We start from the raw sequence: 19069 nt of genomic DNA, 5'->3' as shown, positions 1-19069 counted from the left end.
TCATTTTCCGATTAAAGTCAATTATAAGGGGACCTTCACAATTTAAATGAACTGGAATTAAAACAAGCTTTCCCTCACTGTGGTCTGTGAATGTCTGTGGAATTACTCTGTATTTGCTCTCATACCTATTTGCAAATACTATAGCCATAGTGCAAAGATTATCAATGTAAATAAAATATATTTCCTGTTGCTCATTTGTCTTTCAAAAAACAACAATATCTCTCCTGCGCTCAAGTGGTATGCGGGAAGGTGAATCTTCTAGGCAGTTTTATGACACAAAAGAAGTGGTCTTGCTGCCCCCCTCAGGACCAAGGGTATCCAAAAGGCACTACAAGAAAACAACAAGAGAAGGGCGCACCGACCTTGTGCATTACCACTTAAAAGTTTATTAAAATCAAAGAAGGGTAGCGTACAATATACTCACAAATGTAGCATATGAACAAGCATATAGGAAATGGGCACTGCTCGCTTCCAGGACACTTCTCTACTGCTGGATAGCGTGATGGCGTCCTCAAAACCTGATGTGGTTTACGCGTTTCGAGGTAAGACCCTCTTCCTCAGAGCCAAAATCGTCACAGTGGCGATTTTGGCTCTGAGGAAGAGGGTCCTCCCTCGAAACGCGTAAGCCACATCAGGTTTTGAGGACGCCATCACGCTATCCAGCAGTAGAGAAGTGTCCTGGAAGCGAGCAGTGCCCATTTCCTATATGCTTGTTCATATGCTACATTTGTGAGTATATTGTACGCTACCCTTCTTTGATTTTAATAAACTTTTAAGTGGTAATGCACAAGGTCGGTGCGCCCTTCTCTTGTTGTTTTCTTGTAGCTCATTTGTCTTTCACCTGATTAGCGCTGTTCTTAAAAAATTTCCCTATATGTTTTAAATTTTACTGGCAAAAACCTACACATGATATTTCTATCTGCAGTTAATGTATTTTAAAAGTGAAAAAAAAAAAGGTCAGATGGAATTTGTATTTGTATTTTTTTCTGATCCCATATGGATAATTTGCTTTACTGATATAATGTTTATTTTATTATAATACAATGGCTGCTTAGGGCACAGGTGTCACATTTTTAGGAAAAGCAAAGAACCCTATTATTACTATACAAGAATTGTATAGCAGAAGGGAACAGTACAGTTACAAATCACATTAAGACAAGAGGGTTGAGAGTGCCCTGCATATAAAAGTTTCAAAATAAAAGGAAGGGGCAGGTGATACAAAAAGTTAAAGCAGAGTTCCACCCAAAAGGGGAAGTTCCGCTTGTTTGCACCCTCCCCCCTCTACTGCCACATTTGGCACTTTTTGGGGGGGGGGGTAGAGGGTACTTGGTTTTGACAGATACCCTCTCCCACTTCTGGGTAAGTTTGCAACACGGCAATCTACAACATATGCAGTCCCTCCTCCTTCCCTTCGCTGCATTCTGGGACCTGTGTGGCCCCCAGAAGACAGCGGGACAATTCAGAAAGGCTTCACTGTCGGTTTCCCTTACTTGCAATGCCAACGCCTGCACCCAAAGCCGATGGACAAATCAGCATGGTGTGCATTCATCGCGGGATTCATGGACAGGTAAGTGTCCTTATATTAAAAGTCAGCATATTTATTTATTTTTTTTCCAGGCAAAGCCTCGCCTTTAGTGCCGGTTCACATTTGTGCGATGCGAAACGCTGCGAATATGCAGCGTGATCCCGCATCGCATCCGCAACCTCTGGCAGTTCACACTGCCATATGCGATACACAGGGGGTGTCAATTAAAAGTTAACGACACCCCCAGTTGCGATCGCATATCGCAGTGCGATCTGCAAGTTCACACAGAATTGGATCGCACTAGTGTGAAAAAAAAGCCTCATGTGCGAGTTTATTGTGGATGCAGTGCGAATTCAGCCATACAATGGCTGAAAATCGCACCGCCCATGAGATCGCATGTAATTTAGGAGCAGTGCGCTACGAATTACATGCGATCTCCGCAATCGTACAAATGTGAACCGGGGCTAATACATGTACTGGAATGAGATGACGTATAAAAGTTAATTTTTGGGTTAGGCTGAGATGAAAAAATATGTTTATAAGTCTTATACACACTACTAGTTTTTTCTATATTTCGATCAACCCAGCGGACTCTGACAGCTCAGGTCGGAGCCCCTGTACTAACAATCTGACATTAGTACAGCGATCTCCCCTGCTGTTCTATTGTGTTATGACAGAGGGAAAGTCGGTTGGCAGACCTTTTTCTTTAGTTATGACCCTTTGACAGAAGCCGTTTAAACGGCTTTAACAGAATAGGATTTTACTATTTTAAGTAGGCAGGCTCATGTGAACAGACTCATAGGTTAATTTGTATCCAATGAGCAATCACTTTTATGTACATTAGGGAGGAATCCATACTATTGGTTTATCCTGGGGAAACCATAGGCGATCATTCAAAACATTTCTACTGCAATGAAAACCTCTTCACATTACAGGCCTTCCAGGGGAGTCTGTTGCTGTTGCAGGTACCCAATAGAATAAAATACCAATCTTGTCAATAGGTCCTTTAGTGCTTTTTTGTAATTAGGACCTTAACCAACACAATTAAAGCATATGTAAACACGATGAAGCTGATTTACTAATAGATTATTTCTCCAGTCTTTATTCACCTTAGTTACCTTCTGTTTTGTACTTTCTGTACTGTTTGAGTTCCCTGAACCTAGTTGGGTATAAAAGGTTAACACAGGCTAGATGGAAATGTTCTCCTTTAGAAAGAAATCTCAAATAAACTTTATGCTGGCCATAGACTGTGGATGTTGGTTAAGGATTCTGCATGTTAAATCTGACACGTGTGTGTATTTAAGTTTCAACAGAAACCCCAAAAAAGATTTATTCTATCAAGATCTGTCAGATGGCAGTTTCAACTGAAATCTTAACTTACCCATATAAAAAAAAGAACCAACCGCAGAAGTGCGTAACAAGTCCCTGCTAATAACTTTTATATCTATCGATAATGGGAAATGAGTGTACACAGTTGTAGTTGTAGATAGCTTGTAGATCAAAGAATGCAGTAAAAAAATTAAAAATAATAATAATAATAATAATACCCAGAAAACAAATGCGGACAGTGAAAATGGTGATCCTTAATATTGGTGGTAAGTTGAAAAAAGACCTCTTACATTGCTGGTTAGTGATAGAAGGACTTTAGTACACTGGTGGTCAGTGGGAAGAATCTTCCTTGCGTTAGTGGTCAGCAAGAAGATTACCACTAATAACTGATAGATAGCTGATTGGTGTCAGTGTTAGCTTACCCAAGGTGCAGAAATTGCTCATTGCTCAAGGAACCCCTAGCAACCTCATAGAACCTTGGTTGAGGCTCTGAGGAAGAGGCTAAGCCTCGAAACGCGTTAGCCATTACGAACTCAAGGAACAACTTACCCTCGGATTACATGACTGAGGATTGCGTTCCTCATGTGATATGCTTTTAACCAAGAACTCGTTTGTGAGTATTTTTAATCTTTTTTCTTTTAAATAAAAGAACCAAAGGATAATGCACTAGGCCTGTGCGCCCCTGTGTTTGTTTGTTGTTTGCTTGGTTGAGAAAAGGCTGATCTAACATCTTTGGCAATCTCCATAGCTCCTCTTTTTAAGCTTTGTTGAAATAGAAGTATGCATAGACACTTAAGTTTTGGTATTCATTGAATAAACATCCGTCCAAATTTTGGAATACAGAAGTTATCTGTTGCTTTTTTTCACACCAAACACAAGGTCCAACTAAGGAGGGCTATAGAAGATGCAATTTTCTTTCCTGAAACAACTGACTGTGTTGATGGGGGAATCCCTCCCGTGGAGCTATTGTGTTTTCCAGGTGGGGGGGGGGGGGGTCACGGGAAGCCATCAATACCAGGAGAACACAGTGATTATTGCTAGAGGTTAGCTCTTGACAGTAATCACAAAAATTGGACATGTAGTTGTACCCAAATGGATCAATGGCTCAACTTGGGTACAATCAGCATGCCCATAGATGGTTCGAATCTCAGATGGTCCCTGCTGGCCGGCTTAAAGAACTAACTTGTCAAATATCTGAATTACAAGGTAAACAAAGTAAATATATATGCTTACATTAACAAAGGAACTGAAGTGCAGTTAAACTTTACCTATATTTGCTTTGCTTATCACTAGTGACAAGAGGGCATCATTCAGTCAGCAGATTAAACCCTTACGTCATTGCTCTCCTTGAGGTATTACGTATATCTTTTGCGGTTGATTGACATACTGTATAGTTAAATGTAAGCTGAAAGTGCCATAAAAATGCAAAAAAAAAGAGACTATTATTAACGTATCCCGTACTAAGAGCTGACCATTGATGAACTTTGTGGCTGACTCTGATGATGAGTGCGGCATGATATCTGTGTGTTATATTTTATGGTTCACACTATTACTAGCAATTACATTTCTGCTGTTGTTCACAGCCGTTCTACATGTGTTGTTCTGGCTCTGGTTGATTTATGAAGTCTCCGGAGTCAGTTACATTGTTTGTTATGTAGAGAATTGTGGAAATAGTTTGTTCTGCCTTTTTACTCCGTGATATGATGTGCATGCTGTCTGGGAGAAATTAACCCTGGAACCAACAGGATGTTGTGTCTGCCTGCCTCCTGTGCTGTCTTCTTACTTCAAAGCCTTTACAACATGTTTAAGGGTGAACTGTAACATCTTTATGTCAAAACAAATTAACTGCATGGGGGGGGGGGGGGTAGCAAATATGACAGATACTTGTAGATGATAGTCCTAGGGAGTGGAAATAGGCTGAAGGCCATATTCAGCTTGATTATGTCAGGAAGTCCGGAAAAAGCTGTGATAGCGGAGATTTATAGTGTCTATCATGGCAGAGCTTAAAGGAAACCAGTACTAAAAAAAAAAAAAAAAAAAAAAACTTGGGTTTAATTACTGAACCTTTCTTTTGAAAATTCTTATTTTCTGGTTGTCAGGCTGCTCCAAAAGCTTGAATACTTTGAAACATGTATGCAGATCAGAACTTCTTGCTTCACTCACTTTATGCATGTTCCAGCAGTGAAGGGGTTAACTTTATTGGAGAAGGAGGGGTTAAGTGTGTCCCTAGGGGTGTGCTTCTAACTGTGCAGGGATGTGGCTGTGTGTGTAACAGCAGAGATCTACGGTCCTACATAGCAGGACCGTATGATCTGTGCTGTTACACAAGGGAGAGTGACAGACGACTTTGTTTACACTAGCCGCCTGCCTTTCTCCCTCTGTAACGGACGATCGCGAGTGACTGGCGGACATCGAGTCCGCCGGTCACACGCGCGGGGATCAGAGTAAGCGAGCGGGGGCGGGCTCGCAGGCGAGTGACGTACCGATACGTCACTTTGCCTGGCCGGGGCTGACCGCCGCAGTATATGTACTTGCGCCGGTCGGCAACCGGTTAAAAGTACTTAGCTCATCCTTTCTATACTTTAAACTTTAAGAATAAATTGAGAAATATATGGAGAAAACACCATAGTTTGAGTGGCCATATAGTTGGCCATAGGTGACTAGGTCTGTTGAAACTATGAAAGTGTTGTAAGAAAGGCCATGATTTTCAGGAAATGAAATACTCCGCTCAGTCCCTGAATGTTTTTAAAATAGTTGATAAACAGTTTTTGGTGGACCTTACAGAGTACCAATTCATTATGTAGTTTTTACAAACAGTGCTAATTTAGAAATCACTTACAATGTATACTGGCCTGGAGCACAGGAGCCCTTGCAACAGTTATGAGCATGTGTAATCTTTGGAAGGTTTCACAATGGTATCTCTGGATTTTGAAAAAATCTTGGCAGTTGATGAGCCCTGTTTCCATTATCTACAGCAGCAGTCTCCAAACTGTGGCCCAGGGGCCAGATGTGGCCCTTTTTTTGCCTTTATCCAGCCCTTGGGGCACTTCTCCTCCTACTGATATGAAGCACTATTCCTCCCACTGACACCATCAATGGGGCACTATTCCTTCCACTAAAACTGATGATGGGGCACTATTCCTCCCACTGGCATGGATGATGGAACACCAATCCTCCCACTGACGATGACAATAGGACACTTTTCCTACCACTGACACTGAAAATGGGGCACTATTCCTCCCACTGAAATAGACGATGGGGCACTATTCCTCCCACTGAAACCGACGATGGGGCACTATTCCTCCCACTAACACCAATGATGGGGTACTATTCCTCCTACTAACATCAATGATGGGGTACTATTCCTATTACTAATACCAATGATGGGGCGCTATTCCTCCTACTAATACCAATGATGAGGCACTATTCCTCCAACAAATACGAATGATGGAACACTATTTCACCATCAAATACCAATGATGGGACACTATTCCTCCAACTAATACCAATGATGGGGCACTATTCCTCCAACAAATACCAATGATGGGGCACTATTCCTCCAACAAATACAAATGATGGAACACTATTTCTCCATCAAATACCAATGATGGGACACTATTCCTCCAACAAATACGAATGATGGAACACTATTTCTCCATCAAATACCAATGATGGGACACTATTCTTCCAACTAATACCAATGATGGGGCACTATTCCTCCAACAAATACCAATAATGGGGCACTATTCCTCCAACTAATACCAATGATGGGGCAATATTCCTCCTACTAATACCAATGATGGGGCACTATTCCTTCAACTAATACCAATGATGGGGTAATATTTCTCCTACTGATACCAATGATTGGGCGCTATTCTTGCTACTAATACCAAATCCGGGGCACTATTACTTTAACAAATACCAATGATGGGGCAGGAAGTCCCCTGTCAGTTACTGTGCGGGAAACTTCCAGTGAACTCATGGCGCTGCGCGCCAAAATTGATGATTTGGAAAACAGGTCCCACCGCAATAACCTGCATTTTGTGGGGTTCCCTGAGCGCTCTGAAGGGTCCGCGCCTGAAGATTTTTTGTCATCCTGGTTGCAATCTGCTTTGGGCTCAAATGTCCCCCCTGCTTCCTTTGCTATTGAACGGGCCCACCGCACTTCTCCTCGCCCTCCTCCGGCAGGGGCACCCCCGCACTCCATTATTGCTCGAATCCTCAACTTCCAGGACAAGGTGGCTATTTTGCGGGCGGCCCGCCTGAAGGGTGAACTACAATTTAATGGTCAGACCATCTGGATCTTTCCTGACTTTTCGGGCGGATGTCCAGAAGCAGAGGGCCTCATTTGCATCGGTCAAGGCTAGGCTTCGCGAGCAAGAGATCTCCTACTCCATGCTGTTTCCGGCCAAGCTTAAAGTTATTCATGCTCACAAACCCATATTTTTCAATACTCCTGGAGAAGCATCAACCTGGCTGCTTGACACCTTTGGTGGTTCTCAATGACCTTGGCATCGCTGATTGTGATCTCTTCCTTATGCGTTTCTGGACTCTCGGTGCACCTTGTTTCCCAGTTTCATGAAGTGCCTCAATGGACCCTTCTGAAGATCCATCCTTGCTGTGGGTTCCCTTTGCCCTGTTTGTTCTCCTCCTGTATTTGGGCACTACCTTCTTGACAAGACGCCAGTGTCTTCCATCCTACTTGCTGCTATGTGGCCCCCGGCTGGTTCCTGGATACCCGTGTTGACTCTCCTTGCCGGCATGACAGTTTCTTTTCTGGAATGCAGAAGATGTCTTTGTGTTTATTTCCCCCCTTTCCTTTTCCTTAGACACCTGTAAAGCATTTGACAGTGTAGAGTGGCCGTATTTATTTAAGGTTTTACAGAAGTACGGGTTTGGTCGCCGCATGATTGCCTGGATTAAACTTCTCTACACCGATCCTATTGCTAGAGTTAGGGTGAATGCTACGATCTCCCCGAAGTTCTCAATCTCTAGAGGTACGAGGCAGGGATGCCCTTTATCCCCACTTTTGTTTGCCTTGGCCATTGAACCTCTGGCTGTCCGTATCCGCTCAGCTCCGGACATCCAGGGTCTGGCTATCAGCTCTATTGAGGAGAGAATATCCCTTTATGCTGACGATATGCTTGTCTACCTGGCGGATCCCTCTGACTCCTTGCGAGCCCTTCTCAGGGAGATGGAGAGCTTCGGGGACTTTTCGGGCTTTCGCATAAATTGGTCCAAATCCACTATCTTTCCTTTGGACCCCGCAGCCTAATTGGTGATTTACTCGGGTTCCATGCTCCAGGTGTCCCACTCCTTACGTTACCTCGTGGTTATTGTCCAGTTGCCGCTACATTCCTATGTGTCCAATATTCTATGCCCTCTTATTGATCTCCTCCAACAACGTATCTCTCAATGGATGGATCATCCCTTGAATTTGATAGGGCGAGTTAATATGATCAAAATTATTTTCCTCCCGAAAACTTCTGTATGTTTTGGCTAACGTTCCGTGCAAGGTCCCTAAATCGCTTTTCAGGCGAATAGACTCACTTTTATTAACGTTCCTGTGACATAAAAAGTCCCCTAGGATAGCTTTGGATACCCTAAAACTGCCCACGCACATGGCTGGTTTGGCCTTCCCCAATTTCTATTGCTACTACCTTGCGTCTCAGCTGGTGGTGATTCATGATTGATTGCATCCCTCCTCACATAATGCCTGCTCTACTACTGAGGCTGCTATCGTTGACTCACTTGAATCTCTTCATAATATAGTGTATCGTAGGCAAGTCCCCCAAGTTCCTGGTGCCCTTATTCTTCGGATCACCTTATCCCTGTTTAAAACTGTGATACAACAGCTTCCTGTGGACGCCTGGACCCCATCCCCTAATAACCCGCTCTGGTGCAATCCTGCACTCCCTGAACTGATGTCTCACCCAAGTTGTCAGTTTTGGATAGCAAAGGGTATTAAGTATCTTAACCACTTATACACTACCCAGGGGTTCAAGTCCTTCCGGCAGCTCCGGGGAGAGTTTGGACTACCTGCTTTGGCCTGTTTTTTTTATATCCAGATCAGACATGCTTTGAAGGCTCAGTTTACTTCGCTATCGGCTCCTTTAAGCAATGTCTGCTTTGGAGAAACTGCTTAGGGACCCCGGCACTAGGAAGCTCATTTCACAATACTACTCTTTTTTGATGACAGATTCCAATCCTAGATTTGCCAAGGCACAGACACGTTGGGTTAACATGGGTATTGACCTTAGTGAGGATGACTGGACTGAATTTACTACTACTTATCATAAGTCTGTTATAGCCTCCAACGATCGCCTGATCCAACTAATTCCAATGATGGGGCACTATTCCTCCAACTAATACCAATGATGGGGCAATATTCCTCCTACTAATACCGATGATGAGGCACTATTCCTCCAACTAATACCAATGATGGGGTTATATTCCTCCTACTGATATCAATGATTGGGCGCTATTCTTGCTAATACCAAATCCGGGGCACTATTACCGTACTTTAACAAATACCAATGAGGGGGCACTATTACTCCAATTAATACCAATGATGTACCAATGATGGCGCACTATACCTCCAACTAATAACAATGATGGAGCACTATTCCTACTCCCACTGACCATCAGGCCAGAGGCATTGTTTACTCCTATGATGCTGGGGCATCTTCTACTCCCACACAGCTCCCCAATTTCCTCATAAAGAAAAAGAAGTAGGTATGATTTTTCGGTGCTAGAGTTATTGGAAAAAAGTATCTAAAATGGTAAGCAGCATTTTTTATTTTTTTAAGTTATGCAATGTGAATGAAAATATGTAACTAATATAAAGTAGATATTATCCCACTTTGGTGGCTAAAATGGAAATAGACTTTATTTGTGTTAAAGCAGTATTAAACCCAAAACCAAAAATGTAATATATTGCAGCTTACCAATGGTTAGATGTGGTGGCTGCATTAGTTTTCTTTTTTTAGGATTTTTTCCTTCTGTTTTCCCCTGGTGGTCTGGCCACTAACACACCTCTTGTATTAAAGTGCCCCCACTCTGGATAAAGTAGCAACAGAGACATCTTCTGACAGCAGCACTGTCAGTCTGAGGAGAGGGGAGTGTTAGATATACTAACAAATTGAAGCCAAATTCCAGCTAACACTTTATAAGCAGTTACTGCAACAGATTTGTTCCTTTTGGGAAAAAGGTTTTTCATACTTGAATGAAAGCTTCCCACCTTCAGGGCGGCTTGTTCTGTTGAAAACCAACATACTTACTGGTTAGATCATCAGGCGAAAATAAATGAAAGAAAACCTAAAAAATTTAATGCAGCCAACACATCTAAGAATTGGTAAGCTGCAATATAATAAATGTTTGCTTTTAGGCTACATTCACACTTGAGCTGAGAATTTTCAGGCATTTTTTCAAGCATTTTTTAAGGCGTTTTTTAGCATTTTTTTTTCTTTTAGCAGATTTGCGTTTTTTCAGTCGTTTTTCATGTAGGCATTTTTGCTGTGGCCAATAGAAACCTGTGTATGGCGTGGAGTAATGCTAGAAAAGGGGAACGGAGTTTTAAAGACTGGTAACAGTTTTGTTATATTGTATGGTCTAATTTTTCAGTCCTCTGCTTGCAATTTTTATCAAAAGCAGTGAACAGAGTTATTTAAGTTATAAAGCAAAAGGTAAACGGATCCAGGATTTGGGAGTTTGCAGTGCTTTCTCTAACAATGCAGTTGTTTGGTCGTAGACTATTATAAGGCATTTATTGCATAATTTAATATATGAAATAATTACGCAGCCCTTGTCCTGTAAGTTTCTGCATTCTGTTTCATTCTGAATGTATCAGCTGTGCACAATGAAATCATTGAGTGCTGACTTCTCATGTTGCAGCAAGAAACTTTTTCTGAGTTCATTGTATTGTCCTGACTATGTACAGTTTTGGCCTACCTGAGAATCTAGCAAACTCCTATGGGTGGAGCATTGGGAGATTGGTTATGTACTCAGCATGTCCCCCTAATAAGTAAATTGATAAATAAACTGTTCAGGAAAATAGAAGACTACAGTATACTGAAAATAAAGACTATGGGCTGAAGAGCTGAAGAGTGCAAAATCAGGCTCACTTCTCAACTGTCCCTGATTTCGAGGAACTGTCCCTGATTTGGAACAAAGTCCCTCTTTCCTCCTCATTTGTCTAATAAAATTTACTATTTATCTTTCCAAAAGTGTTCCCAGTACTTACCCTTTCATTTAAATTTCTAAATTGCTGCATTTGTAAATTTCAAAAGCCGGTATAAAGGAATAATAGTGGTAAAAAAAAGAACTAGTGGATTTACCTAATCATTTTTTTGTATAATTCTCCTTTACGGGGGCGTGGCAGGGGGTGTGTCCTATGCCTACATACATTTGCTAATAGGTGTCCCTCATTCCCATTTCAAAAAGTTGGGAGGTATACTTCAGCGTAGAAAACAATCAGCTTCCAGGTTTTTATTGCCAAAGCTTAATTGAAAGCTGAGGTTAGAAGTTGATTGGTTTATCTGCAGAAGTGATTCTGATTTTGCACTCTCCAGATTTAGTAAATAAACCCCACAAAGTGCATAGGGGTTTCTTAACTAAAGGCAAATAGTCTGTTCGCTTAGTGAATGTGGCAAAAACTCACTGTGCAAAAAATACCCAATCACGTGCAAGGAAAGTTTTAAAAAAAATCTATATTTGCTTGCACGCGATTTGATTATGGAAGTCAGCTAAGCTTTACCTAATCATGCTAAGGGAAAATTTGCTTGCAAAGTAAAAATTCCCATTATAAGTGAACAGCTTTTTTCCTTTGCTATATCAACCCCAGGGTATCACTTTTATTAAGTAAGGATCTCCGCACAGGTATCAAATATTGTCCCATAAAACCACATTTGCATCAGTATCATTCAATAATCTCCCACAGGAGTCCCTTTCGCTACCAATTTCAAAGGTTGTCATCTTTTTTTGCCAAAAAACCCTGTTCATCTTTGCTTATGCAGCAGAGATGACTAGAGACCTCAAACTCCTAAATACTACATCATAGGCAGAAATGGGGAGACACCCCAATAGACACCGAAGAGGGAATGTGCATGATGTGGGGTGAAAGGAAACTCATCAATATTTCTGATCGCTCAGTGCCAAACAACATAATTCCCTCATGTATGGCCACCTTAAGAGCAGCCTGTGCCTTGCCAGCTGTAAAACAAACTGCACATAAGATGTGGAATTTAGATAGACATTACTGTAGTCTTAGTACAATTAGCAGCCACATTTCAGTTTGTTGTGAAATATAGATCTTATGTTGATACTGGTTTCACAGTATGAAGTCAAAAAATTGTACCTAGTTTCATGCATGTACCAATGGGAGTTTAGTGCAATGAATGCCGAGCCACAGTAACATATAGGTCATTTTAAAGCAAAATAAGCATTTTCAAGCATCTACCCTGGGATATTTTTTTTATTAAAAAATGTGGGCAAAACCCACCTATATTTGCCCTGTTGTTTGTTTAGCACTAACCTTCAATCTCGTTACAATAATATCTCAATATGGTTTTTTGAGTTTATGTTACAGTTATGCTGTTTTTTTGTTTTTGTAGGGGCTGGCCCTGGCACATTTTGTATGGATTGCTCCGCTTCAAGTAATACTTCTTGTTGGTCTAATCTGGGACTTATTGCAGGCTTCAGTATTTGGTGGTTTTGGTTTTCTTGTCCTGATTGCATTGTTTCAAGCATGGCTAGGTCGAAGGATGATGAAGTACAGGTACAATATTCACTCTTCTTTACTAATATTACAGCACTGTGAAGCTGTTCTTAAAGGGACCAAGCTCATAGGAAAATTATGTATATCTCCCTGTGCTCTGTTTTTTCACATTCATGCTACATAGAGCCTGGTTAACTATGGTATGCTATTAAATGAAAGAAGCTTATTGAGCGAAATAATTATATATGATAATAAAATTTGATCCATCTAAGAGGTAAGAGTTACCAACGTATTATTGCCTGGAAATGTTTCCTTAATTACCTTTTTGGCTCAAGAAACGTATTTTCAATGTGAAAAACCTAAAGTAGATACATAGCTAGTACGACATGGAGCAGTTAGCTCAAGCCATCTTAGAGGAGCATTGCTGAACCTCAGTTTTCGTGTGTCTGGAAAAAAAAAACAAATGGGGCCTCGCCCTCCAAAAATATCAATCTGTGACACCAACATGTGCTATGGCTTTCCTTTGGCAATGGAGCAAGAAGAATGTGGCCCCCTCATCATGCTGATAGAAACCCAAATGTTTTTTAGCATTATAGGGATACTTGAGAGGAGCATCCCTCCAAGTCACCTATCCCCAATGCTTCCCATCTGAGGGTAGGTGGGATGCATATAAACTCTGCATGCTAGCGCCCTCACGTGTATACTAGGTTTACCTACCCTATATTTCCTGTATCATCAGATACATGGAATTTGGGGGTAGGTAGACTGTAAAATGGCCTTTACTCCCTATGCCGCACAGAATGTAAGCTGGCTCTATTAAGAAATAGTGAAAACATTAACCCTCTAAATACCAATCTAGTAAAATCACAGGATCAGCACTATGGACAGCTCAAAATATTGTGCTTCTGACTAATAAATGTAATCTGTTTTTTTTTTTTTTAATGGATTAAATGTAAAATCGTCTCACGGTATTACATTTTAGTGTAAAATGGTATGGGGAAAAAATTGCACAAGATGGGGACTTGTGGGAAAATTGTATGTTCTCTTGACGCACACAAAATGCATAAAAGACAATGCTAATACCAGTTACGTTTTAAGGTGACATGCTTTTTTCTAATATATTCAAATACTTACTAGGCCTTTTACTTATATGGCTGAAATAATATATTGGAAGGCCATTGGTCTTTTTAGACATCATTTCTATTCTCCAAGGCAAAACTTTACAACAAAGGGAAACTACTATAAGCTTTTGGCACAAATTTTTGTTATCATGTAATGTTTACCTTTAAAGTAGTATTTGATATCATTCATTGTTATTTTTTTACACACAGATGTAGATCCTCGCTTTAACTGATCTCTGTATTTCATTGCATTTTCATTTTGAATTTTTAATTTCTGTCTGCTGAGATAAGATCTCACACATGGGGTTGATTTACTAAAGGCAAATAGGCTGTTCACTTTGCAAGGGAATTTTCCCTTAGCTTAGTGAATAAGATCAAGCTCTTCTGACTTTGGTCATCAAATGAAAGCAAACATACGGTTTGTTTTCCTTGGGTATTCTTTGCAAAGGGAATTTTCATTACAATCACTAAGCTAATGGAAAATTCCCCTGCAAAGTGAACAGCCTATTTACCATTAGTAAATCAACCCCAAAGAGAACATTATTTTCAGTCTATCTCACCAGATGTGTGAGGATTTTTCAGAAGTCATTGAAAATTCAGTATCAAAGTGAAGTGAATGAAAAGCGAGTTTGTAATTGGTTATGTGACTTTTCAGCAATTTTAGACAAATATATGTTTCCATTGTAATTTGATCAGTAGCAGATGCCATGTGCTCTAAATGATTGTTGCCATTGATTGCATTTCCTAAAATGAATCATGTGCAGAAATGCAGAATGTATATAAGCAATACACAGATTATGAACATAAAAATGCTTACTTTCACAATTACAGTATATCTGAAACAAATTACAAAAATAAGGACGGTAGTCTCTTCTTAATGACATAAGGCCATTTCATGTGTGTTGCTCTGTCTTCCTGCAGAGACCAGAGGGCAGGCAAGATTAATGAGAGGCTTGTGATGACATCTGAAATTATTGACAACATACAATCAGTAAAAGCCTATTGCTGGGAAGATGCTATGGAGAAAATAATTGAAGCCTTTAGACAGTAAGTTTGATTCACCTTATATACATTTTTTATACAGTACATATAGTGTACATTCATAAATGCTCAAGACATGAGCAAATGGTGCAGTTATTTGCCTATTATTTTATATTATTTTAATGGTTCAAAGACCACTTTATGAGGACTTTTAATGTAACCTTTGCTAGTAGTTTTGCTAGTCCCTGCCTGACCACTAACATTTTTAATTGAAATAGCACAACCTTTTTATGTGTAATGATTGGAAATCAGAAAACATTTTAGCCAGTTGTATTTACACCAAGAAACTAGATTTGTTCATACTCAGACGAGTCCATTGATGTCTTTACATCAATTTAAAGCGAAGTTCCACACAAAAGTGGAACTTCCGCTTTAGGTATTCTAACCCCCTAACATGCTACATTTGGCATGTCATTTTTTTGGGGGGGGGGGGAGCGGGTACCTAGTTTTGACAGGTACCCGCTCCCACTTCCACTCGAAGCGCCGCAGCGCCCTGAGCGGAAGTTCTCCTCTCCCCCTCCCTCCCTGCAATCTTCTGGGACATGTCAGAGGTCCCAGAAGATTGCCGGCCAATCAAGACGCGCAGCGCGACTTGCGCATGCGCAGTGGGTAACCGGCTGTGAAGCCGCAAACTGTCACAGCCGGGTGCCCACAGCAGTGATTCCGGCGCCGAGGGAGAGGATCGAGGATTCGGGCGGCTGCATCGCTGGATCGTTGGACAGGTGAGTGAAATGGCTGGAGCTCCGCTTTAAATAGGCATGCTTCCAAAGTTAAAAAAATGAAAAGTTAGTATTCAGTTTTTTGTTTCTTTGGTTGTCTTTGTCTGCTATCACAGGGTTTGATTGGTAGATGAAACGCCAAACATGTAAAAAAAAAAATAACGATGTGATAAATTAGAACATTGCTTATTTGGGATGATTAGGAGATGTGAAATTTGTATATGCAACAATGAATAACTCTTCTAAGTGTGAGAAATCAGAAGCAAAACTTTACCACATATGTACTGCAATCATCCACTGTCCAAATCTGGGAAAAGATGGAGTTTTAGTAAAGACGGGGCGATCATTGACTACGGTTTCCTGTGGTTGGGTATATATACATTAAATGGTAATTGTATATGCAAGAAGAACAGTGCTTTTTCAATACAATACATGTACAGACACTTGGGCCCTGGCTCAGTGCTGGGTTATCTTCTATTCATTTTAGAGGAGTAATAGAGATTGTACGATTCCAAAAACATTTATAAGGCTGATCAACTTTCTCGATTTTCCAGGGATATCTACTCTAATCTAAAGACAATTTTCAACCAGTCCCTCTGTGACTGGGAATGTTCATGGCAAACATAATATAGCCATAGACAATAAAGTTAACTAAAATCAAAACTTTTTTTTTAGTCGGTGGGAAAGGATTAGAAGACCTGTCAGGTTTTTATTGCTGTCTGTGTCCCTGCTAGGAATTCCCCCTATATTTTTGACCTGTTTACCGTTATTACCAAGAGCGAAAGTGAAAGAAAATCCAAAATTTTGGATTGTCACCAGAAAAGGAATAGTAGAAAATCTTCCAATGGTGACACTAGCTCTGGTGGCCCTTATTACAACTGGGGATATTCTCACTTTGGAAAGATTTCGTCTCACTTCCTGTTTTGGCTTTGGGACATAAAGTGAAAGGAAATCTCCCCAAAGGGACAATGCTGGCAAAAAAAAAGGTAACACTCCCCTTACTCTATTTAAAGGAAGGTATAGTGTTTTTTTGGGGGGCATGGATTTTGAGTTTGATTGTAGTGTTTTCCTAAAAATGATACAGCAGCTTCCCCTGGAAATTGTAAACAATTGCTCCTTGTAATATGAATACTTCTCCCAACACCTCTGCCTTCCATGTCACACCCAATGTGTTTAACATTCAACCCCTCTCGGGAGTGTCAGATGCCTGCGCTCCCCCATGCATTGTGGTTCCTTCCTCTGACCCCTATGTCAATGCAGAACATAACAGTGTCAATAAGGCTGGTAAAGCCTATATATGTAATAACCACATACACTGATCAGCCATAACATTATGACCACCCATCATAACCTGTTGAGGTATGGAATCCATTAGACTTCCATTAGACTTTGAAGCAATGCTGTGATATCTGGCACCAACTATGAATTTCTATTATGTTTTGCCAATAATAAAAGAGAAGTATGGGGTCCCTCGCCAGCTCTTCACTGAGAACTGAGTGATTAAAGACCGCTGATCACTTAGTTTTCTCCTCCACTCTGAGCAGAGAGTGACTGTTAGTCACCAGCTCCCTCAAGCGCTCACAGGAGTGCTGGGCTGGGAAGGGGAGGGGGTGGCTTGCTCAGTTATCCAGCGGCACAGCTGAGAGGCTGAGCCAGCTGCTGTTCCAGGCATCTAGGTGGAATCCAACTGTAAAGTCAGGATCTTTCCCCAGCCTGGACCACCTGAGTGACATGAATGAACAGAGGGGTTTTTCTTGCTGTCGGCTGAAAATGGGTCACAGGAGTGCACTTCACTTGCTGCCTAATATATCCCACCCACTTACAGATGCTATTGTAACAAAAAACTCTATGTTATTCACTTTACTTGTTGGTGATCATAATGTTATGGTCAATCATTGTGTATGTTTTTTCCAATGTATATATGTAAATTTAACATTTCAGTGGCATTTTGAAGAGTCGGACTCATTCTACTAGTGTCAGTGGCTAGCAATGTAGGCATTTCTGTTGTATCTTAAAAAATTGGTGAGCCGTCTATTATTATACAGGATTTATATAGCGCCAACAGTTTGCGCAGCGCTTTACAAAATGAAGGCAGACATTACAGTTACAATACAATTTGGAACAAAAGGAATCAGAGGGCCCTGCTCGTTAGAGCTTACAATCTAAAAGGGAGGGTCAATTGATACAAAAGGCAATAGCTGTGGGGGATGAGCTGATGGAGCAAGTGAAACAGTGTTATTAGTTAGTAGCCGGGTAGGCTTCTTTAAAGAGAAGGGTTTTCAGGGATCGTCTAAAGATGGATAGATTAGGGGACAGTCGGACAGATTGGGGTAGAGAGTTCCAAAGAATGGGAGAAGCTCTGGAGAAATCCTGGCGATGAGCATGGGAAGAGGTGACAAGGGAGCTAGAGAGCAGGAGGTCTTGGGAGGACCGAAGAGAGCGGCTTGGTTGATATTTTGAGATCAGGTTAGTGATGTAGCTGGGGGCAGAGTTGTGGATGGCTTTGTAAACTATTGTTAGCACTTTGAATTTTATTTGTTGGGTGATTGGAAGCCAGTGAAGGGATTGGCAGAGAGGGGTGGAGGACACTGAACGGTTGGTAAGGTGGATAAGTCTTGCAGCAGCATTCATTATGGATTGAAGGGGCGATAATCTATGTAAGGGTAATCCAATGAGGAGGGAGTTGCAATAGTCGAGGCGAGAGATAAACAGGGCGTGAATTAAAAGCTTGGTGGTGTCATTGGTTAAAAAGGGCCGTATTCTAGCGATGTTGCGGAGGTTAAGACGGCATGATTTGGACGGGGATTGGATGTGAGCCTGAAAGGACAGTGCAGAGTCCAGGGTTACCCCTAGCACTCTGGCATGTGTGGAAGGACTGATAGCTGTTCCATTGATCTTGACAGAGAATTCCAGGGAAGGGGCACGTGGAGGAGGAAATATTATGAGCTCGGTTTTAGATAGATTCAGTTTGAGGAAGTGGTGAGACATCCAGGCTGATATGTCTGCTGGTAGATCAGTGATGAGGGAGGAGACTGATGGGGTGAGCTGAGGGGTAGAGAGGTAGATTTGGGTGTCATTAGCATAGAAATGGTAGTGGAAGCCATGGGAGGCTATTAGCTGACCCAGGGAGGAGGTATAGATTGAGAATAGTAGCGGTCCAAGGACAGAACCTTGGGGGACCCCAACAGTAAGAGGAGTTGCAGGGGAGTAAGTGGAATGGTAAGTGACACTGAAGGTGCAGTGAGATAGGTAAGATTCGAACCAATGGAGAGCACAGCCACAGAGACCGAGCAAACTGAGTTTTTTGAGAAGGAGGGGGTGGTCAACAGTATCAAAGGCAGCAGGGAGGTCCAAGAGTAAGAGTATTGAGTAGTGACCATTGGTTTTAGCTGTTAGTAAGTAATTTGTAAGTTTTAGGAGAGTAAGTTTCTGTAAAGTATTGCCGGCGAAATCCAGACTGAAGGGGATCAAGAAGGTTATTCTCAATGAGGTGCTTACTCAGGTGGTTGTAGACTAAACGTTCAAAAGGAGTTGTAGACTAAACGTTCAAGGAGTTTGGAAGCAAAAGGAGATGGTTCTTAAGTTATTAAGATTGGTGGGGTCTAGTGAGGCTTTCTTT

The 19069-nt window shown here is 41.3% G+C and overlaps 1 protein-coding gene across 1 annotated transcript in view; it reads left to right on the top strand.

The window, feature by feature from the left end:
• CFTR (CF transmembrane conductance regulator) overlaps positions 1–19069 on the top strand; it is a 228376-nt gene that overhangs the window by 71940 nt on the left and 137367 nt on the right. Inside the window, exons 6-7 of the mRNA XM_082255316.1 lie at positions 12466–12629; positions 14612–14737. Coding sequence (XP_082111442.1) covers positions 12466–12629; positions 14612–14737 — 290 coding nt within the window. The remainder of the gene's footprint in view (positions 1–12465; positions 12630–14611; positions 14738–19069) is intronic.

This window comes from Pelophylax lessonae (genome assembly GCF_965119305.1).
Source record: "Pelophylax lessonae genome assembly, chromosome: 4".
NCBI classification, from domain to species: Eukaryota; Metazoa; Chordata; class Amphibia; order Anura; family Ranidae; genus Pelophylax; species Pelophylax lessonae.
The sequence above is the reverse complement of the archived record's forward strand: the minus strand, read 5'-3'. Positions and strand labels throughout refer to the sequence as shown.